Genomic DNA, 23249 nt, shown 5'->3' with positions numbered 1-23249 from the left:
GAGTTTATATTTGAACAAAATTCTTACCTCAGGTCCTGAAATGGGTCAGCTCTTACGAGGGGGGTCTCCACTGAATGTTCAAAAAGAGCACCCTCGGGCCCTAAACAAAGCCAGAGATGCAACATTTTACAACGGTAAAACAAATGACATCAAACTAATTAAACATTTAGTCTCTATATTAAAGCACAAGCAGACTTTTATCTTGTTGCTGAATTTGTACAGATGTGAGCAAGAAAATATAATTGATGTATAGCAACTAATATATAGGATTTTTAAACTCTTTTGATAAACTGAGATTATTCTAAGAGTGTCAGTGGCACTCTTTTACAAGGAACTATAATTTCGTAACTAGTTTTTAAATGTATAACAATTACTTAACATAACCAGTTAGTGATGTTATAGTGTAATATGTATATGATGAATATGATGTAATCATTGTAATGCACATAAGTACAAAGAAGGCATAAAGCCTATAAACAGAAACATATTACCATTAAATAAGAGCAGTAATTTCTCTATCATTGAAATGGTCAACCTTCAAATTATCTGATCGTACTTCTATTATTATTATTTGGTCTCAAGGTAAATATTCCTCAGAACCTATCTGCATATATTAAAATAGATGTTTCATAAATGGTTTCATAAAATGACTTTTAATAAATCATTGATTTTCAATGTAACTGTATTTCCCTTGTGTATGCATTCATATTTAATATTCCCAGCTATGATTATATAAAAATGTATAACTGGTGCAACATCTGTTCCTTGTGGAAAATAGAACATATAGTTTGGGGTCATATAATCTAAATTGTAGACAGGGGAAAAAAGTTCCACAATAAAATATCATTATATAAATAATGCATTTAAATAACAGTATAATATGATCCTGTATAAATATTATTTGTATAAGGAAAGTATAGTAATAGAAAAGCCAAGTCTTACAATGTTAGCTTTTTTTTTTAAAGAATGTATCACCATGATTAGACATAGTAAATGGTCTGGTCATTTCCGCTATAAAATACCAGTAGTATTTGGATAATACCATCCTTCTTTCTCTCCTGAATCTTAGAATACTTTATGATGAATGGATACTCATGTGAAGATCTGTAGGAAGACTATGGTACAAAATGAGTTGGAATGGCAGTGAAGACTTCACGGACAGAACCCAGCACTGAAGGGGAAATTACTGTAGGCTGCTCTGTTCTTCCCTACCCATAGGTTCTTTTAATTACAGAAGTAGAGTTCAGCATGAATACCTCTGTTCAAACAGCACATAATATATACCCAAACATCTGCTAGATTTTTATGTCTATATTGATAACTAGTAAGATTAATTCCACACATACATTGAGTACTTATGGACTGAAATGAGTTTTTCAAGTGGTACAAAAACAAAAGAGATTTCCATTGCCCCACCTCACAGTCAAACCTTCACATAACATCTCTACGGCTTTCAATCCATTCCATTCCTCCACCACTGAAAACTGCCTTTTGCCTCAATACTCCAAGGAAGATGCTCTTAAGATAATCATGACCTCCATGATGACACATTCAATGACAGTTTCTGTTCTCATCTTTTCTGGAAACCAGATTCTGGGAACACAGTCTCTCTTGGCATCAAGAAAATGGCTCCTGTGACATTCCTCTCACCACATTATCTGTTTCACACTTTCCTTGAGTGGCTACTCATCTTTTCCCTGGTTGGGCTCTAATACTGGCATCTCTCAGAGCTCAGTTGGTTGATGATGTTCCCATTTATATCTCTCGTCAAGACCTCATCTCTGTGCAAAAAAGAGTTCACATATCCAAGGGCTGACTCTAACATATGCACTTGGCTGTTTCATAGATACCTTGCAACTATGCATCTAAAACATTAACCATCTATTCTCTTTGCCTTGCAAATGTGTTCTCCTCTTCCGTCTTCTCCATTACCCAAAGAATAATGTCATCATCCAGAAACAAATATAATCTTTCCATCTTTGGAAAGATTTTGGATCTTTGGATCATCAAAGATGATCCCCTCTCTCAATTCCTGCCACCCATTTGATCTACTGGCAAGAGTTTATATGTCAGTTCTTAATTTGGAATCATTATCTCCCTTCAGTGACCACTGTTACCTAGCCCAGGTCACCAGGGGATAGATACTGTCTTAACTACAGTTGACATCCTCCTAACTGGTCTTACTGTTTCCTCTCTTTTCTCTAAGCAATCTATTCTCCCTTATAATGATTATATTGATCTTAAAATGTATAGCAAATCAAAGAGTACCCTGTTTGAAACAACTCTTCCATTGCATTTTAAAAATTCTCTTATGTTACATTACTTACCATACAGTACACCATTAGTTTTTTTTTAATATTTTATTTATTCATTTGACAGACAGAGATCACAAGTAGGCAGAGAGGCAGGCAGAGAGAGGAAGGGAAGCAGGCTCCCTGCTGAGCAGAGAGCCCAAAGTGGGGCTCGATCCCAGAACCCTGGGATCATGACCTGAGCCGAAGGCAGAGACTTTAACCCACTGAGCCACTCAGGTGCCCCCATCATTAGTTTTTGATGTAGTGTTCCACGACTCATTGTTTGCCTATAACACGCAGTTCTCCATGCAATAGGTGCCCTCCTTAATACCCATCACCGGGCTCACTCATCCCTCCACCTCCTCCCCTCTAAAACCCTCAGTTTGTTTCCCATAGTCCATAGTCTTTCAGGTTTTTCTCCCCCTGATTCCCCTCCTCATTTTTCCCTTCCTTCTCCTAATGTCCTCCATGCTGTTCTTTATGTTCCACATATTATCATATGGTTTCACTCTTCCATTGCATTTAAAACAAATCCTAAATCCTTATAATGGCCAACAAGTATATGCAAAAGCTTGTTTCTCTGTGTCTCCTCTTATACCAGGCTTTGTTTCAGACTTAAATATAATTAAAAAATAAAAAATCATGAAATAATAGGCATAGATAAGTTCAAATAGAACAGCTATTAAAATAAATGTTAATGTTTTAAACTCCTTATTAAAAACCAAAGTCTATTAGACTGGGTTAAAAAAAAATTCCAACCACACCTCTCTTTCAAGAGAAATGCAAATCGTTTAATATGAGGAGAATTTAGGTTGGGAGGATAATTTAAAGAGGCCATCAAGCTCCTCTTACAGAAGTTTACTTAAGTCATCCCACAAGGAAGTGATGCTTAGGATCGTTGGAACCACCACAATTAAAAGGGTGAATGTCAACACACTTAAGAGAAGCAAAGCTGGAGTATTACTGGACCACTGAATTAATCAAACTAAAGCTACCCTGACTCCAGACTTTTCATGTAAGATAATATATATTATTATCATTTAAGCCAGATTTAATTCGGTCTTTTGTTCCTTTCACCTGAAGATTTTTAACCAATTGGCCAGGTCATCAACTGTTCATAGAGCTTCATTATAAAGTGTTTGGAGATCTTGGATATGTTCTTAAAGGATATGGTGATCTCTTAGCATCTTCTAGATAATCTGTCAAGTATCTTTTTAAGGGACCTGGATTTATCATCTTTGTTTATGTTCACTTTTTCAGCTGTTGAAATCCTTTTCTCCAGATCCTCTTTTGTTAGTGGCTTTGTGAGTGACTCCACCATTTCTACTCCATCACTTCTGACCTCATGTAAGCCTGCTTAGCTGCACAGGTGCAAATAAATAGACTGGCTTATCATTAAATCTTGTTTTCCTCAAGGGAAACTAGATAACATTACAGGACCATGTTTTTATTAATAAAAGTTGGGGAAATGAACCCAGCCTAGCAAATCCCTGCCAAGGAATTAAAGTATATTTTTTGCCAGAAGTCAGTTTTGGTAATGGTATAAAAATTTTTTTCAAGACGAAATTTTGATGCTACTTCAATAATATGTTCTACAACTGCAGTTAACAAAAGGGGCATACTAATTTTGGTCACTTGGTGACCAATTCTATTTTTAGGGGGAAAAATGAGACTGCTTAAAGGCCTTAGTCAATTTCAAAGTGAGTTTGTTATATTATTTAATCTCCCCCATAAATATGATTTAAAAACAACTCTTCAGTTTCCTAGCTGACTAAAGTCTAAATGCAACTTAAGACTTTTTAAAGAATGTTACCTTACTGAAATATATTTGACACATAACACTGAGTAAATGTAAGGTGTAAAACATGTTAATTTGATACATTTATATATAACTGTCATTGTAGTGATAATTAGCATCCTTATCATACTACATAATGGTCCTCTTTTTAGTGAGTGCAGTAATTTTTAGTCTCTTAGCAATTTTGATGACTATTCTACAATAATTATACAATAATGTTTTCTATATTCATTATACTGTGCATTAGATCTCTAGGACTTATTTATTGCTCATTGCAAGTTTGTACCCTTAAATAACATCTGCCCTATCCCTCATTCACTGGTAACTATTGTTTTATTCTTTTTTTTTTTATTGAGTTTGGCTTTTTTAGAGTCCACATGTAAGTGATATCACACCAGTACTTGTTTTTCTCTGACTTACCTCACTTAGCATAATGTGTTCAAGGTCTATCCACTTTGTTACAAATGGCAGGATGTCCTTCTTTATCATGATAGGATAATATTCTACTGTATATCCCAATATATCTTTGTCCATTCATCTGTTGATGGGCACTTAAGTTGTCTCCCTATCTTGGCTATTGTGAATAATGCTGCAATAAACATGGGAGTTTATATATCTCTTCAATATCCTGTTTTCAATTCCTTTGGGTATATACTCAGAAGTGGAATTGCTGGGTAATATAGCAGATCTATTTTTAATTTTTTGAGGAAACTCAATACTATTTTCCACAGTGGTTGAGACAATTTACATTCCCAACAACAGTGTACTTCTTTTCTCCACATCCTCACTACATGTTTTCTCTTACTTTCTTGATGAAAGCCACTCTAATGGATGTAAGGTGATATTGCATTATGGTTTTGATTCGTATTTCCTAGATGAGTAGTGGTGTTGAACATTTTTTCATGTACCTGTTGAAAATTTGGATGTCTTCTTAGAAAAACGTCTATATAATTTCTTTGCCCATTTAAAAATCTGACTTTTTTTGGTTTGTTTTTGAGTTGTACGAGGTTTTTGTTATTCTCCCTGTTATTCATTTGTATGAGTTCTTTATGTACTTTAGCTATTAGCCCCTTGTCTGATACGTGGTCTGAAAAACTTCTCCACACTTTGTAGGTTGGTTTTTCATTTTGTTATTTGTTTATTTTGTTGTTTGGAAGCCTTAAGTTTTATGTAATCCCTTTTGTTGGGTTTTGCTTTTGCTCTTTGTGCTTTTGGTGTCATGTCCAAAAAATCATTGCCAAGACCAGTGTTGACAATCTTCTCTATGTTTCCTTCAAGGAGTTTTATAGCATCAGCTCTTATGTTCAAGTCTTGGATTCATTTTGAGTTAGTGTTTGTGAGTGGTGTAAGACAGATATCAAATTCACTGTTCTGCATGTATTTATCCAGTTTTCCTAACACCATTCTTTCCCTATTGGGTGTTTTTGGTTCCCTTGTTGAATATTAATTGAATGTATATGTGGGGGTTTAATTCTGGGTTCTCAATTCTGTTCCATAGGTCTATGTATCTCTTTTTATGCCAGTACCATACTGTTTTTATTACTACAGCTTTGTAGTACAGTTTGAAACCAATGTGATATGTTTAGCTTTTGTTTTTTCCCTCTCAAGATGGCTTTGGCTCTTAGGGGTCTTTTGAAGTTCCAAATAGTTTTTTATATTTTTGTGAAGAATGCATTGGTTTAGTGGGCAAGGATTGAGTTGAATCTATAGATGGCTTTGAGTAGTACAAACATTTGCACATTATTGATTCTTTTGGTCCATGAATATGGGGTGACTTTCCATTTGTTCGTGCCTTCTTCAATTTCTTTCAATAAAGTCTGGTAGCTTTCATTGCATAAATCTTTTACTTCCTTGGCTAAATTTATTCTTTTTTTTTTTTTTTGTTTTTTGATGCTATTGTGAACAGGATGGTTTCCTTTATTTCTTTTTCAGATGTTTCATTATCAGTGTATAGAGATGCAACTGATTTCTGCATGTTGATTTTATATCTTGCAACTTGCTGATTAGTTCTAGCTGTTTTTTTTTTTGTTGAATCTTTAAGGGATTTTCCACATACAAGTCATATCATCTGTAAGTAGAATCTGCTTAAGAATTAAAGAGGTTTCATTTTATTCTTTGAGTACTTAAAGGTAATGACAAGGAAACATTTCTTTATGCAAGAGTCAAGATTAGGACTTATAGCATAAGTCAAGAACTTGGAGTGCACCACCTTAAAGAAAGAGCAGCTTGATCCCTTCTCTTACATCCCATGCATATTAGGGCAGTTATGAAGTAACCAGGAAAGAGAAAGTGAAGCAAAGTATTTTATTTTCTTTCCCAGTCCCCAGAGTGAAGCTGGCTCTGTCTCTCTTATCAAATCTTCTTTCCTTGGCTGTCAACTGCTGCTGCTTCTGCTCCAAGAAACTCCAAAGGCTACTTGGAGTCAAACAAGACCAAACTTCTATAGCAAGTAAGTAGTGGAAAACAACTTTAATGGAAATTCATCTTTAAAAATTAAAGTTTATAAAGATACTCTTATTGTATTTTATATTTAACAAAACTAGGTATAATTATAGCAACTATGAAATCATAGAAAATGAACAAAGAATAAATCAAGTTTTGTTTTCATGTGTAATTTTTCCAACAGTTGGAATTATATGATAGTTGTATTAATTTTCCATTTATGTGTCACAAATTATGACAAACTTAACTGCTTAAAACAGTATCCACTTATTAGCTCATGGGTCTGTAGGTCAGAAGTCCTACCTTGTGGGTGTGGCTGGATTTTAAGCTCAAGGTACCATAAAGTCAAAATCAAGGTGTCAGCTATGCAGGGCTCTTTTCTGGAGTGTCTGGGTAAGAATCTGGTTCCAAGCCCAGTCAGGTTGTTGGCAGAATACAGTTTCCTCTGGTTTTAGGTGTGAGGCTCTGTTTTCTTACTGTCAGCCTACACCTAAGATTCTAGAAGCCACCACATTTTTTTGTCGTATGGCCCCTTCCATCTTCATATAGCAACAGAGAACAAATCCTTGTTGCACTTTGAATTTCTTTGATTTCCCTTTGTACTACCAGCCAGAGAATACTCTCTGCTTATAAAGAGCCTGTGTGATTAGAGTAGATCATTGAGAACTAATCCTCAGATGGACAAACTCCCTTTTGGCACGGAATAACATAATCATGGGAGTGATCTCATCATATTCACAGATTCCTTCCATGCTCAGAGGTGAGGGCATTTTATAAAGGCAGATGTCATTGGGGATCATTCTTAGAATCTTGCCTACCATAGTAACACAATATGAAACTGTGTGTAATTTTTAACACATGCTGTAAAACCATCATAACAGTCAAATCGATGGCACTGCCAATCTTCCCAAAGATGAATATTTTAATCTTGGGATAGTAAAATTATTGATCTCTGAAGTACCTATCAGGTCACCTTCTTTGTTCATTTTCACTTATTTCGGTCACTGGCAAGTCTGACTCTCAAGATCTTTTGTTACTGGCTTTGTCAGTGACTTCAGTATTTCTACATATCTTTTAATTTCCAGGAAACCCTGTGTCTTTTGGAAGACTTGCAATTTAATTTCATAATCGATTTGTCCTTGCTTTGTTGCACTCTGTATAATATCCTCCAGTAAATGAGAGACCAGTGGGTAAAGATGTTTGGGGCTGTAGTGTGAAGCACAGATGGGTGAAAGTTGCTCCAGGTCACACAGCTACTCAGTGGAGCAGCTGGGATTGGAACGCAGTCTGTTTCTCAAAAAGTTCTCAGAAAGTTATCCACTCTTATTTTTAATAATTGTCTATTATTTAACAATTTTAAAATAATTTAATATTTATATTAATATTTAGCTTCATTAACATACTTTAATTTAATAATTTAATAATATTTAATAATTGTCTATTAATAGCCATTTATTAATAGTCATTCATTCTCTACACTCTGTTTAGAACAATTAACCTCACTTTTTCTTTCTGATAAACCTTGATGCATTTTCCTAGGACCAGCTCAAATTCCTCTTTCCTTGAAAAACCTTGTCTGACACACTCTGTGCCACTTTCTATCACACTCCAGCACAAATGATGCCTTTCTCCAGGGTGCTCCTGTAGCCCGTGGCCCAGACGTCTCTTACAGTCCTTAGCAGACTGTGTCCAACTGATTAATTTATGTTAAAAGCTCTCCAGCTAAAATATAAACATTATGTAAAAGGAAGTATTTCTTAATTATTTTATACTATAGGTGTTTAGCTTACTTATTAGCAGGCAGTACACATTAAATCAATGTTAATAAAGTCCAGAGAAACAGTGTAGGTTTACGGTAAATCAGTGGTTCTCAACTAGAAGTGATTTTGCGATGCCTTCAGCTTCCTGAAAACTTTTGGCAAAGTTTGCAGACATTTTGGTTGTCTTAACTCTGGGGGGAAAGAATGCTACTGGATCTATGCATAAAGGATCAGGGGTGCTGCCAAATATCCTGCAATGCATAGGATAGTCCCACACCCACACCAAAAATGTCATCTAGCCCAAAATGTCAGTAGTGTTAAGGCTGAGAAATTCTCTACACAATATTGAGAGGGAGTCAGACCTTAGATAGAAAAAGTAGGAAGATAAGTCAGAATTATAAGATTTCTTACATCTCTTTAATCACAAAATTCAAGGAACATATTGAAATTCAATATGAACATATTGAAAAACTGGGAAGAGTCCAGGTTGGGATCAAACTGTACTGTTCATACACTCACCATTCAGGTTGCCCTAATGACATATTGTTACAGTGGCATAATGACAAGGAAAGTATACAGTAATTACAGGTGCTGTCTATTTGCTCTAGTTAGTCTCACTGGAGAGAAAAGGAGTTTGAAAGAAATTTGTACCTCACACCAAAAGATTATGAAAGAGAAGTAGAATATAACTTATTTTTAAAAACTCTAAAGAAAATGTGTGTGTGTGTGTGTGTGTGTGAGAGAGAAGCTATATGGGACCAACATGCATTTTCTGCTGATTCTGGACAAGCTAACATAGGGAGTGGTTCTCAGCATGTGGTCCCTAGCTCTGAAGCATTAGCATTGTATGAAAACTTATAAGAAATTCTCATGTCCTGTTCCAGACCTACTGAATCAGAAACTCTGGGGATGAAGTCAAGCAACACACACACACACATATATATATTTTTTTCAAGCAACATATATTTTGACATGACATATGGGTGATTCTGATACGTATAAGCAGGTAATAAATAATATATTTGCTTATCAATTTTTCTCACCCGTTCCACTAAAACTAATGTCAACATCAAGGCCTGGAAGGAGCCCTAGCCTCCTGTGTAGGATAACTTGGGTTTGAAGCAATCTGTCAAGCAGTCTAGGAGTAGACTGTTTTTCCTATGGATTTCATTGCTCTGCAGTGCAATAACACTTTACCAAGACCTCTGCTGTCTTCTGCATATACTAATCCACTAAATTCAGCAATGTTAGTACAATAGACATCATCAATCCACTTTTAAAAAGAAGTCTTTTATTTATTTGTCAAAGAGAGAGAGAGAGAGAGCACAGCAGGGGAAGTGGCAGGCAGAGGGAGAAGGAGACTCCCCTGTTGAGCAAGGAGCCTGATTCAGAACTCTATCCCAGGAACTTGGGATCATGACCTGAGCTGGAGGCAGAGGCTTAACTGACTAAGCCACCCAGGTGTACCATCAATTCATTGTTAAAAGTGGGGAAACAGCCAAAAGAGATGAACTTGGCTGAGGTGATATGACTAGTAATTGTTGAGATAGGAATAGAATCAAGATCTAGAAAGCTAGGAAACTTTGTATGATGCAACAGTAGATTTCTGATGACTAAGACTTTTGGGCAACCTAGCCATTTCTTTATTATGAAATGATCAATTCTTTTAAATAGATTTAAATAGATTGCTAGTGTCCTTTATTTTAGTACAAAAACCACAGACCCTACTGCCTTAGTGTATGCTGCAACACAGGTTCTGATTCTTATATTATGTTTTGTTAGGAATTATATATTACATAAAGCTTTGTATGAGGGTTGAGTCTACTTCTTAAGTCAGTTTTTATTTAGAGTATTGGCAATAATGCATGAGAGAATGAAGTTGTTGTTGTTTTTCAGACTATTAGAGAAAAGTACTGGGATCAATTTAACCCTGGAAGTGTCTGCCTCCTAATGTTTTATAGTCTTGACAGAAGCACAATGAGTACATTTCAAACATGTTCTGAACATTTTTTTCACAAAATTTCTTCTTTTTAGTGCTAAAAGTGATTTCTTTCAGAACCCTACTCAATCTTGATTTCCAAGAGAGTCAAATTTTTATAGAAATAGAGGGACTCCAAGTGCCTGATACAGTGAGAATGAAAGAAACTTGGAAGAAGATTCTCTTGCAAAAGACATATGGAAAAGAGACCCTAGAATATCATACAGATGATGGAGGAGTTTATGGTAAGTCTTTGGGTCACAACCCACTGGAAAGAGATAAAGGGTTACCATATGGTGGAAGAAAAGAGTGAGCAAAGATTTTTGAAGAAGATTTCATTCTTCTAGGAGAATATCAAGAATTAAAAAAAAAATGCCATGGAGAGGAGTCAACAAATTAAAACTGCTTTTTCTGACCTGCTGGAAAAATTCCAGAGTAAATGTGCCAAAAGTAAAACATGCTTTTGTTGAAGTGTATTTTACAGGTTATTTTTTTCTAAAGAGTTACTACATAGAAATGGATAAAGAAAATGTGATATTTATATATGCAATGAATATTACTCAGCCATGAAAAAGAAGGAAATCTTGCCATTTGGAACTATGGATAGACCACGAGGGCATTATGCTAAGTAGAATAAGTCAGAGAAAGATAAAGGTTGTGTGAACTCACTTACACGTAGAATTCAAAAAGAAGCCAGACTCATAAATACCATAGGACGGACTGGGGTTGCCAGAGGGGCAAAATGGATAAAGCGGGTCAAAAGAAACAAACTTTTAGTTATAAAAGAACTAAGTCCTGGGGATGTTACGTAAGTATGGTGACTATAGTTAATAATACTGTATTGCATATTGTAGTTTCTAAGAGAAAAGATCTTGAAACTAGTATGACACTATATGTTAACTACATTGCAATTAAAATAAAATTTAAAAAAAAGTCTCCTCCCAAGAAAAAAATCTGTAACTATGTGTGGTGATTGATGTTAACCAGATTTAGATACAGATTATCAAATCACTATCCTGTACACCTGAAATGAGTCTAATGTTACATGTTAATTATATCTCAATTTAAAAAAAGTTATCACATACCAGTTACTCGAAGTTTATCTGTACCAACCACAACTTCCTTTTCATCGACAGTAAACAGTGGCTTGCCATCCTTGGAGTTGATCTGAAACTGTTGACTCTGGACTTCTACCATTTTGGGACCTGAACAATTCATTAAAACAGTTTATTATGAAATGTTTACTATATATAGTATCTAATCTCTGTTTTTACATGTCATGTCACTCAGCAATACCAAATTACTAAATATATAAATTCTGTTATCAATAATTCTCTTAAATTCTGTGATTAAATTTTTAAGTTATAAGCCTAAATCTGTATTATTAAAATTATGTCAAATATGTGCTAATCTACAAAGCCTAATGCATAGAGATGCTGAGTCACTATGTTGTACACCTGAAACGAATGTAACATTGTGTGTCACTATACTCAAATAAAAAAATTTAAAAAACAAAACCAAAAAAATGTGTTAATCTAGATGAAATATATGAATGGATAAGTCATCTAAAAGTTAATTTTTTCAAGTTTACAACTTGCCCAAAATAACATATTTCTTCTACCCAGATCATTTAAATTTGTAATCTTTCCAGTATTACCCAACGAAGGATGAGATTTGTGAAAGACCATTTTATGAATGGCTTACTTTAATGGCCAAAGTCAACCCAGAAGATGAATCACACTCAGATTCCCTCCTTTGCTTTTATCCTCAAGAGAGATCCTCACCTCTTACCCCCTAGAGAAAACAGATATCATCTTGGAAGAACATTTTCAAACTTCTCTCCTTTCCTTTCCCCTATGGCATTTTTTGTCTTCTTCACACTTTCCTTCTTTGTATTTCAGTGACAGAAGCATCATTTTCCACTCCAAGTTTCATCTCATCAGATGAGTTTTAGACTCATTGCCTGACAACTCATTTTTTACTCAGCAAAGGTTTAGTGGGTGTTCCCAGGTGCAGGGCATTGGGGATACTGTGCCCTCAAAAGCATACGTGACCTCGTTTGATTTCCCTTGCCTGCTCTCAGGCATTCACCATTTTGTTTCCTAATTCATCTTTGTGCTTCCAGTCTTTCTAATCCTGGCAGCATAATGGATTAATATCTCCAGAACTCAGTTCTCAGCATTCACTCAAGGAACTACAAGTGTTCCTTAATTCTTTTGTATGTTAGCTTTATAGTCTTACCTGGGAGAATAAGTTTACTGAGAAAATGGATATCTTAGAGTCTTTGCATATGTGTCCCTTTATCACTCCCAGTACTCATTAAAGTTGATGGATACCTAACCAGAAGTTAAATAGAAGCTCTTCAATGAATACATTAACCAGTTTTGGATATGGTTATCAACATATCCTTACTTTATTTCATTGACTGGTATTGCAAAAGCCTTCAGTGATTTTTCATTTAAATATGTCTATGTGTGTGTGTGTGTGTGTGTGTGTGTGTGTGTATGTGTGAGGCAGTTATAAGGTGGACTCATTTTTCCTCTATGTCTTAATCCTTCCCTTAAGGAAGCCAAGCTTTATTTTATTTTTAAAGATTTTATTTGTTTATTTAACAGACAGATTACAAGTAGGCAGAGAGGCAGGCAGAGAGAGAGAGGAGGAAGCAGGCTCCCTGCTGAGCAGAGAACCCAATGTGGGGCTCGATCTCAGAACCCTGGGACCATGACCTGAGCTGAAGGCAGAGGCTTTAACCCACTGAGACACCCACATGCCCCTGGACTTTATTTTTTTGATAGTTGCCTATATTTCTGCTCCTCTACACTTACACCAGTCTCAGTCACTAAGGAACTCAGCATCGCCATTCACCTCTTTTGGGACACTGTTATATCTTACATGGTCATCATATAAATATTGCTTTGTATTACATGATAATACAATTATCTTCAATACTAATATGGAGTTCTGGGCATTTAAAATTGACAGGGAGAAACAGTCTGGAATAATTTATCCAGTAAGACTTCACTGTTGAGCTTACTGGAGAGTCATAGAACAGTTCTAGGAGGCTTTATTAAGTAGAAGGGGTTCAACAACATGACTGATACTTTTTCTATAACCACTGGTTCATAAATGGTGATAAAATAGTCAATGACTTTAGGAGCATAATTTTCATGAGTAACAAAGACATACAAACCATACTCAAGGCAAAGAAAATGCAAAAATGTGACTCTTGATTTCAGGGTCATGAGTTTGAGCCCCATTTCAGATGTGGAGATTTTTAAAAAAAAAAAGAAAAAGAAAAAGAAAATGCAAAAAAAAAAAAAGTCTGTACTATTCAGCACAAATTCATGGCATGTTTTTTTATGTTCAAGTTTCTGTGCCAAGAATTAAGGATAGATAAGTGGCGTATAGCTCACAACTTATGGGAGTTCCTAGTCCACTGAAGAAAAAAGCATATGAACCTAGTTCCAGGACAGTTTGGGAAGTGCTATGATACAAGGAAGGCAGCGTTCAAGAGAACCCTGACAGGGAATCCCTGGTCTATCCTTAGGAGTCAGAATGGCACCCTGGGAAATGATGTCTGAGCAACTACAGTGGCTGGAAAGACAGACCAGGAATGGTATGTTAGGAAGAAAACCCAGATCAATCCAGTTTCCAGTTCCACCAAAAAAAAAAAAAAAAAAGGAGAAAACCTTTATGATGAGGCATGAGAGCCAGAATGCCCAGTCTGAAAAATAGGTGTTCCCTCAGAGAGGAGTTGACATTACAAGATGCATGTTTGAAAAAGAAGAGATATTGAATGAATTCCTTCCCAAGGAAGTTTTCTGTTCTTGGAATAATACTAAATTTGATAACTTTTCTAAATGCTACTAAATAAAAAAAATATTTGCCTATGTTTTAAAGTCCCTAAGTACTACATTTTGGAAACTTTACAGTAAAAAACAAATTTAAATAGAATTTTTTGAAGGAAAAGACAGTGTTTATTTGGGAGTATGTTCAGAGAGGGGAAGGATGCCTGCAACATTACTGAGTCAGAGCTGTTCAAAAGGATATAGTCGGAGATGAGGCAAAATCTCACGGAGCTGACCTTGTAAAGTTTCTGTTTCCCTGATGAAGGGAGAATGAGGCACATCAGGTAGAGGAAAATACTTAAACAAAGGCACACAGGTGAATAAAATTCCAACCTTATTTTATTAAAAATAAAGAGACATTGAGGGTGGTAGTTTTGGCTTTTCACTCCTCTGTGAGCATGCTGGTCAGATTCTTGGCAGATTCTTGCTGTTCAGAGAAGAGTGGTACACATCAGTGCATTGACCATCTTTGTCTTTGTCATTCACTTCCTCTTTCTCAGTTCTAGAATGTCTGCTCCAGAGATGCAATCTAACATTGAATTCTCCATATTCTTCCACTCTTGCTTCTTCTTCTTCTTTTTTTTAAAGACTTATTTATTTTAGAGAGAGAGAGCATCCGAGTGGCAGAGCGAGAGGGAGAAGGAGAAAAAATCTCAAGCAGACTCCTTGTTGGTTGTGAAGCCCAATGTGGGGCTCAATTCATGACTCGGAGACCATGACTTGAACCCAAATCAAAAGTCAGCCAACTGAGCCAACAGGCACCCCTTTGCACTCTTGCTTCTATCAAAACCTCTTGCAGGCTCACCCCAGAATTTCTTCTGCAACATCAGAAGATACAGTGCTCAGAAGAGCTGAATCAAAATTCTAGAAGATGTCATCAGAGTCTTCTCTGCATGTTTCACACTGTGCCAGATCTTGGAGGGGTCTCGGCCAGAGGACATCGAACGGCTATATGTGATAGCGTTGCTTACTACCATCATGACTTCTCTAGACTTTTTGTCAATTACAAAATTGTTGGGCTCAGTTTTGAGCAATAACGATGTGTTTGTGCAGCAAACGGAAGACCCTTGGTTATTTCTCTTTGAAGGGTCTGCAGAAACCTCTGCACCAAAGGATCGAAGTTAAAGAGAAAAAGCCCATAAATTCCTGCCAGTCTAGAGATAAGGTCCCTAAGCATCATCCTCATTTCAAACCTCTTCTCAGAGCATGCTGCGTGCTTACTAATTTACTTGCTGAACCTTGGGGAATCATGAATCAAGTGAATGGCTGAAAAGTCAAACACCTCAGTTAGCGTTCTGCTTTTGTGCCTTGAGTACACTCTTAACATTCACAGCCTGCTGCAATCCTGTGTTCGGAGCTTCTCTTTGCTGCAGCACAATTGCACTAGGAGAAGGTCCTTCATCTTCAGGATTCTGAGTCACTTCCCCCTTTCTCCTATTTCCCTAGGAAGTATTTCAAAACAGTAACATCTTGGTGACTTCAGAGAAACATGCAGCTGGGATAACGCTGGTATTTTTGGCCTCATTTCTAATGTTTCTTCCGCCAAGTTCAATGATTACATCCAAAGATAGTTTGGTGGCAGGTGCAATGCTGGCCGTAATAAAGTGTACATGAAATTCTGCAATGGTCTAGTAACTTTCTTTTTATTTATATTCCTTATATTAGTCATGTCCTGAGTAAATACATTTTATATTATTTATATTTTACATTTCTATTCCTTACATTAGTCATGTTCTGAATATATAAAGTCTTTTGCAGAAGCTTAATCATGGCGATGTAGAAGTTCCAAGAGCCCTAACAAACTTGATGGATTGATGAGATTCTTATTTCTCTACTTTGCTGTTTGAAGACCTCGATCTGAGACAGTGTGATTGTAGCAGAGGGTAACTTCCAGCACCCAGGAAAATGACTTTGCTCTCTGGGTGGCCTTGACCAAAGAATGCCATAAACATTACCAGCTTCCCCTCTGGGTTTATTTGGTTGTAATCTGAAATCTGTAATTTGGTTGGATTGATAGTGACTACAATGGTAAGGAAAGCCCTCAAGTTAGAGGCCAGGGGTCCTGCTTGATCAAATTCTGTACCTACTGCCAGTGGCTGGAAAGCTGGGGCTTTGGCAGAACACACTGGCTGTGGCCTGGCTACGTTCTCAAAAAACCCAACTGCTAAACCGGACCAGCCCGTCTGAGTGCAGCTTGCCAATTTCCAGGCACGTCTTATTTTTAAGCTAACCAGAATTCATTTCCCTTACTTGAAATCAAAAGAAAATTAACCATGGTAACCAGAGTTGCACTTACAATTAGGAAGATTCTATTACTGTTGCTATGCATTGATATCTTTCAGTTCAAGGATTTGAAATGCTAGCTATTATTATTTGCTTGTCAATGTTTGATTTCTTTTGGGATTTAAGAATTTTGGTTTTGACTATACTGGTTGCCCTTTTTTTCCCAGTGGTTTAGTAATAAACAACTGTTCATTTAATTAAGTGGGATTAATTTGGCTAGTTCACATAAATTACATCTTAATATCCAGGTTGGCTAAATTTAGTGTCTTCCAGGAAATATGAGGCTGGAATGACTGTGATTGTGGGAAGTCATTTCCTTGAAAATAACCTTGGTGAGTTGAAAGTCATTTTCCCTGGTTCAGGGTCCTTACTATAACCATTTTCCCTGGTTCAGGGTCCAACCAAAGTTTATTAAGAAATCACTAATTTTAACACTATATGACGCAGGAAACACCAAGGTTAAAACAGAAGATTTAAGGTTAACAGTTTAAGCCAAAGTAATTCTAATGGGGAAGTCTTTCATTTTTTCGTTTTTTTTTTTTTTAGTACATTTTTTGGTGACAAAAATGATAACAATATTTGCATGAACTAGGACGGTTACTGGTGTGCCATAATTTAAGGAAATCTGACTGGAGAGAGGGAGTGCTATATTCTGCGGTGAGGGAGATAAGTCCTGGGGTTTGCTTTTCCTGCTGACTACTAATTCTTGCTAACTGCTAATTTCTGCTACCTCCTGGTTTGGCTTTTTCTGCTATAGAGCTGTGTGTTTTGAGCAAATGAGCTTTCCAGTGCTTCAGTTTTTTCACTCATGCAATTGGAGACAATTTATGTCAAATGCTGGTGTACGAATATATGAAAATCTACATTCAACAAAAAATTAAATGAGGACATTATTTGTATTAAATTATTTTTATAAGAATATAAAGGGAATCTTTTACTTTTGAAGCTCCTAAGAGAGATGTGCATATTATTTATATGTATTACTTACTTGACAGCACCTAGAAAGTAGCATATAGGCATCCAATATATGTGGAACAAACGACAAAAGATGAGCAAAAATCCCTCAAACACTCAAAAGCTATAGTCAAAGAATTTTATGAAATAATGGTAAAAGATAAATCGTAACATTACATAATTCTTAAGAAAATGTGATTTGATTTATACAAGTTGCAAGAACATGTATGCTGGATAAACTCAGATTTGGCTTCTAGGTGTACTGAGAATTTCACTGACTTAGTGATCAAACTTCTAAGCAAAAGAGAAGCATGATACATCATTTAGAATAGTTATAAATATTAAAGAAGAACATAAAATATGTAATTCCTATGTTAGTATGATGAAAAAGAATAATCAGGCTATTTATGTAGCTGCAGTTTCCAGTGTAACATTATGCTGTTTTGTAAAAACAGCCATCAAAAAAGAGACACTGGAAATTACCAGTCTGTATTGACTGGATACTTTTCATCTGTCTTCTCATAACCCAAAGGGCCACCCGATTTTTTAGATTTGGCACATCTATAGACTGGTGAGATAGTATAGAGAATATGTACATATTCCTTTCACTGGATGGTTTGCTCTTTTGTCATTTCTTCCATCTATCTCTCTAATCCTTTTTATTACTGTGTGAGATTCCCTGTGATCTCACTCCTGGGTGAGCCTACTGTCTGGTTTTAGCTGGTTGGATGGGTGTACACTGCTGACTGAAGGACAGTTAGAAACACATTAGTTGGGCCAATTAGTGTACTTTGTTATGAATTTAGAATTTGTGCAATTGAAAACTAAGCTTGTTGGTTGGTGTTGTGAACTATAGCCAATCACATGAAAAGCCAGAGAGGTCCTGTGGGTGAAGTGAGAACAATGGGCAAAGATACACTGGACAAGAGGGGTATGTGGGAGAGGAGAAAGGGAGGGAGAAAAAGGGAGTGGGGGAGGGAAGGGGAGAGAGAGGGAGAAAGAGAGAGAGAGTCTTTTGGTTCTAACCCCATGGTGTCTGTTCTTTTTTTCTTTTTAAAGATTTTATTTATTTATTTATTTATTTATTTAGGAGAGGGCAGGGGAGGGAGAGAAAGAAAATAAGCAGGGAGAGGGAGAAGGACAAGCAGATGCCTCACTGAGCACAGAGCTCTACTTGGGGCTCGATCTCACGACCTTGACATCATGACCTGAGCTGAAATCAAGAGTTGGATGCTTAACCCACTGAGTCACCCAGGCACCTCTCTGTTCTTTTGAGGGCAGCTACTTTTGTTCCTTTCCCTTGGTCTCAGATTCTTTTGCATTCTGCAATAATCAATATGTTTGTTTTATCACCTCGAATGGTCCTATTTCTTAGATTCAAAATAACTTTAATTACAATACTTCAGACTGTCTTCCTTGTGATGCCAGTTATTCTCTGTAGTCAACACAGCATGATATCTAGAAAATTCATGCTCTAATTGTTCATAAATAACTTGGAATTCTTTAGAAGAGAAAAATGTTCCATTCAGCACAACTCTCCATGGGCCACTCACATGTCAAGCACTGTGAAGTCGGACTCACCCACTTTTAATCTGCCCGTGACCTCTCCTTCAGAGTTGCGTGCATTGACGGTCACATTCTGAGTTGACTGCAGAAGAAGAGATGAGTCCTAGAAAGGCATTTACAAAATTTGACAAACACATATTATTTAAAATGACTATCTTTATATTCACACATAAATTTAGGATTTATAGGAGATAATTTCTCCATAGTCACAGATCCTGTGACCCTAATACAGTATTTTCAGATCCTGGATTATATTATGTTAAAAGAGTAAATAAATGTACTTTTCCCCCAAAGTTTAAAACAACATATATTTATTTACATCATAGTTTTTGTGGGTCAGGAGTCCAAGCAGAGCCCCAGTGGTTCCCTGTTCAGCATCTCAAGGGGACTGCAGGACTGAGGAATCACTCCAGGCTCAGGGTCTTCTTCTAAGCTCATGTGGTTGGTGGCAAAATTAATTTCCTTGCTGCTATAGAGGTTCTAACTTTTTTTTCATAAATTATAATACTCTTATGGGTTTCTGCTGCTTGTGTGCACTGACCATAATGTACCAAATTAGTTCTCAGGATGAAGATCGAAAATCATCAAGTTTTAATAAGTGTTTTTCCTATTCCAAGGAATTAAAATTTCCTTTCTTATTATTTATGTCCAAGACATGATATATTTTTAGAAGAGAACTCAGACAATGGTTAGTTCTTCTATAATAAATACCATGTTACTTATTTTCAAAATGTAAAGTCTTTTCACAATTTCAAAAATTTTTAAAATTTGTCAGATACCTATGTTTTTTGAATTTTTTGTTGAAAGATAAAATGGCTTTATGTGCACATAAGTGCCTTATGTGGTGTCATAGCTCTGAATGGGTGGTTTTGTTTTATAGATCATTTGTTTTTATAGGAACAGTTTTCTTCAAAAAGAATGCAACATTTTGACTGTAGGACTCAGGTGCCTTTATGGTCCATTCAGAGCGAACCAAATACCTTCCAAAGTTGCCGGGAATAATGTGATTTTTCAGAAGGAAAGAAGTTTCAGGCAGGAGTGCCTTGGAACTCTGGCACGTCCAAAATTTTCCAAATTGCTTTGTGGAAACAGATGGATTTATCAGAATCTCACATTTATCCAATAATGTGGCCTTAATCCTTGTTTTTGCAGTGTTCAAAAATAACTAGCATGATAGTAAGAGTTAACAGTTTACCAGTTTCTTCCTTCTAGCCTCTATGTGCAGGGTGGTGAAGGGCAGCACCACGTGCAATCTCTGGGCTCTCTGCAATGGCAGCCCCTTTCTCCATGGTACTCTGCCCTGTGAACTTCAGGTTGGCCGCCTTTCCTTGGACTCCCAATCATATCTTCTGAACTTGGATAGAAAGCCTGCCTCTGCATTGGTCCCCTCCCTCTCTGTGACCTTAGAAGCTGTCTCCACACAGTAAATTGGGGCAGTCCTAAGGCTGATCTATTTTGCTCCCTCTCAGAGATAACTGTCCTGACTGCCACTGTCCAATATTTGAAAACCATCCTACTCCATCTGGCACTATGACAAAATACCAGAGACTGGGTAGCTTATAAACAACAAAGATTTCTTTCTTACAGTTTTGGAGACTGGGAAGTCCAAGATCATGGTGCTGGCCAGATTTGGTGTCCCACAAGACTCACTTTCTTGTCCACACAGAAGGTGCCTTCTAGCTCACATGGCAGAAGGTGTGAGGGAACTCTCTCTGCTGCTCTGATGAGGGCACTAACCCCATCATGAGGGCTCCGTCCTCATGACCTCATCTCCCCAAAGCCCCACCTCCTAGTACCATCACCTTAGGGGTTAGGTTTTAATGTGTGACTTCCAGACCATAGTAAAAAACATTGTTTCGTATACTTTCTCAAGTTTTTTAGTTGCTTAATAAAAGCAGGTAAATCTGTCCCCTATTATTTCTGTCTTGTATTACCTGTTTTGGTTTTATAATTTCTTGTTCTTTTAATAAAAGCTACTCAAAACTAGCTTTATCTTAGTGAGATTCTTAGGTTGCTTTTCCAGCCATTTTCAGAATGATTACTTTTACTTAGTTGGAAGTTAATTCTCTTTTTTGTAGTTTATTTGGTATCCTTTTCTTTTCTTTTCTTTTTAAAGATTTTATTCATCCATTTGACAGACAGAGATCACAAGTAGGCAGAGAGGCAGGCAGAGAGAGAAAGGGAAGCAAGCTCCCCGCTGAGCAGAAAGCCTGACGTGGGGCTCGATCCCAGGACCTTGAGACCATGACCTGAGCCGAAGGCAGAGGCTTTAACCCACTGAGCCACCCAGGCGCCCCAATTTGGTATCCTTTTTTTAGATGGAGTTTTCCTTATGTGGTTGCAAGTTTCAGTCTCAAGCACCTGCGTGGATATATTTTAGTTTCTGGATTCACCCAGCTTGTTTTCATTCATGTTTCTCAGTCTTATAATGGTGGCTCAGGGCTTGTGTCCTCAGCAATATTCGGGTCTTGATATGGTATGTCTATGGGTTCCATCCCACAGATACACAGCTTTTTCAAGCCTGGGCAATAGGTGCAACTCTTTTCTGTTGCCGTTTCATGAAGTGGGTCTGGCTGGAGTCCAAGCAGTCCCATCAGGCGCTATTTTGGTCTCTGTTCCTCTGTGGGCTTTGATAGTAAGCTGCCCTGCCACTTTTCAGGACTGTAAACTTCAAGGACAATCATTTCAAGTAAAGCTTTACCACTGTGTGTTTTGGCTTCATTTAATTTTTGACTATGTCTATATGTTTCTAACCACAATATTTTTGTTTTATGAAATATAATTGTTATGTGTTTATGTCAATGGGCAGGGTGGATGGTTTTAAATCATGAGCTCCAGGCACAATCTTGACAGGACTTCATGTATTAATTGTGAAGAGTAATCACATGTTAGAAGCCAGAGTACCATGTTGAATATATTTATAATAAAGACATTCTCTCACTTCAGCAATACAGACGAATGAATATGTGTCAAATTTTGCAAATTCATTTCTGTAGTTTTATGGAAAATTACTTCCTAGGCTCATTTTTGAAAAGGAAACATAACTAATACATCAGTACATACAGAAAATATAAAGCATAATTTTGTTCAGTTAATCCTATCATTAGAAAGCCATAGTAGTTACCAGATACTTTCTATCTCTGTGATCACATTATTCCAAATATTTCTGTAATTTTATGTATCAACTGACATATTGCATCAATGCATCATTATAAGACTTCAATACATGATTACCTAAAATAATTTATACAATTTTGTTGGTTTTTTTTTTTAAGTATACTGGAGATGAAAAAAATCTGATAAAACTGAAAGTATTATTAAATCCAAATATTAAATTTGCTATGAACTAATCTTTCAGTCACCAGGCTATTCCAGTCTTATCTCTTCAAAAATATGATAGGGGATCAGCCAACATAACTCTGGGGAGAAAATGGCTAAGTTCTAACATTTAAATTCTTTGCTCACATCTGACATCTCCTTTTACAAAAGCTTAGGTTCATTCCTCATGTTCCTATATGACAGGGGTATTTAATATACTGAAATGTCATCATGGTTAATGTAAGCATATTATCTGAGGAAGCTCATAGAATCAGGCTTATGCATGTATCAGCCTGTCACACTCTGGGTCATTTGCCTGCTTCTTACCATCAACTGAGACATTCTCAGAAGTAATGTAGTAGTGCCCAAGAGCTACTAAGAGGTATGTGCTTTGCACTTTCTAGAATCTCTCCTTGGTAGTCCATGTTTGGTAGTAGAGCTTGGTGACTGTTTAGGTGCCTGTGTGGGGGTATGATTTATCTCGAAGACCACGTGTGTTCTCAGTGGTTGGACTTTTGTATCTTTTCCAATCACCCTAGATTAGCTAGAAGAACCTCTGCTTATAGAAGATACTGACATATCCTTTCATATGTAGAAATATGAGACGAAAATGAAGAGTGAACTCTTCATATAATTGGTAAGTTATAGTTGGATGGAGTTTAACATTTATGATGCCACTTAATCAGTAATTGAGCAAAATGTTTACTTTTACTACAAAGTCCATAGCATCATTTAAAGCAAAATAAAACACACTTAAAAAACTGACTATATTTTATGCTTGGCTCTACTTGTTATAAATTCCATGGTGGTAAATGAAGATAATACTAAAGCAGATATATTTATAAAGTCACACAATTATTTAATGGTAATGTTTAACCTACTTGCAGAGAATCCTACAGGACTATAATCTGTAATTAGCAGAATTAGTACAGAACATGAAACTAATTTCTTTCCAAGCTTCTCAGATAATTTTAAATGCCTTGAAAAAGAGTATTTAAATTACCTGCA

At 36.5% G+C, this 23249-nt stretch overlaps 1 protein-coding gene across 3 annotated transcripts in view; it reads right to left on the bottom strand.

The window, feature by feature from the left end:
• SGCG (sarcoglycan gamma) overlaps positions 1-23249 on the bottom strand; it is a 143980-nt gene that overhangs the window by 17474 nt on the left and 103257 nt on the right. For 2 of the 3 annotated variants that reach the window (XM_032838196.1, XM_032838197.1), the window contains exons 4-6: positions 18939-19026; positions 11358-11477; positions 28-100 (exon numbers count right to left, since the gene is read on the bottom strand). In XM_032838196.1, the coding sequence (XP_032694087.1) occupies positions 28-100; positions 11358-11477; positions 18939-19026 (281 nt within the window). The remainder of the gene's footprint in view (positions 1-27; positions 101-11357; positions 11478-18938; positions 19027-23249) is intronic. The other variant, XM_032838198.1, reaches the window with a different exon arrangement.

Source organism: Lontra canadensis, unplaced genomic scaffold, assembly GCF_010015895.1.
Source record: "Lontra canadensis isolate GAN:19392208 unplaced genomic scaffold, GSC_riverotter_1.0 scaffold103, whole genome shotgun sequence".
Lineage (NCBI taxonomy): Eukaryota > Metazoa > Chordata > Mammalia > Carnivora > Mustelidae > Lontra > Lontra canadensis.
This window is presented reverse-complemented; position numbering and strand designations above follow the sequence as displayed.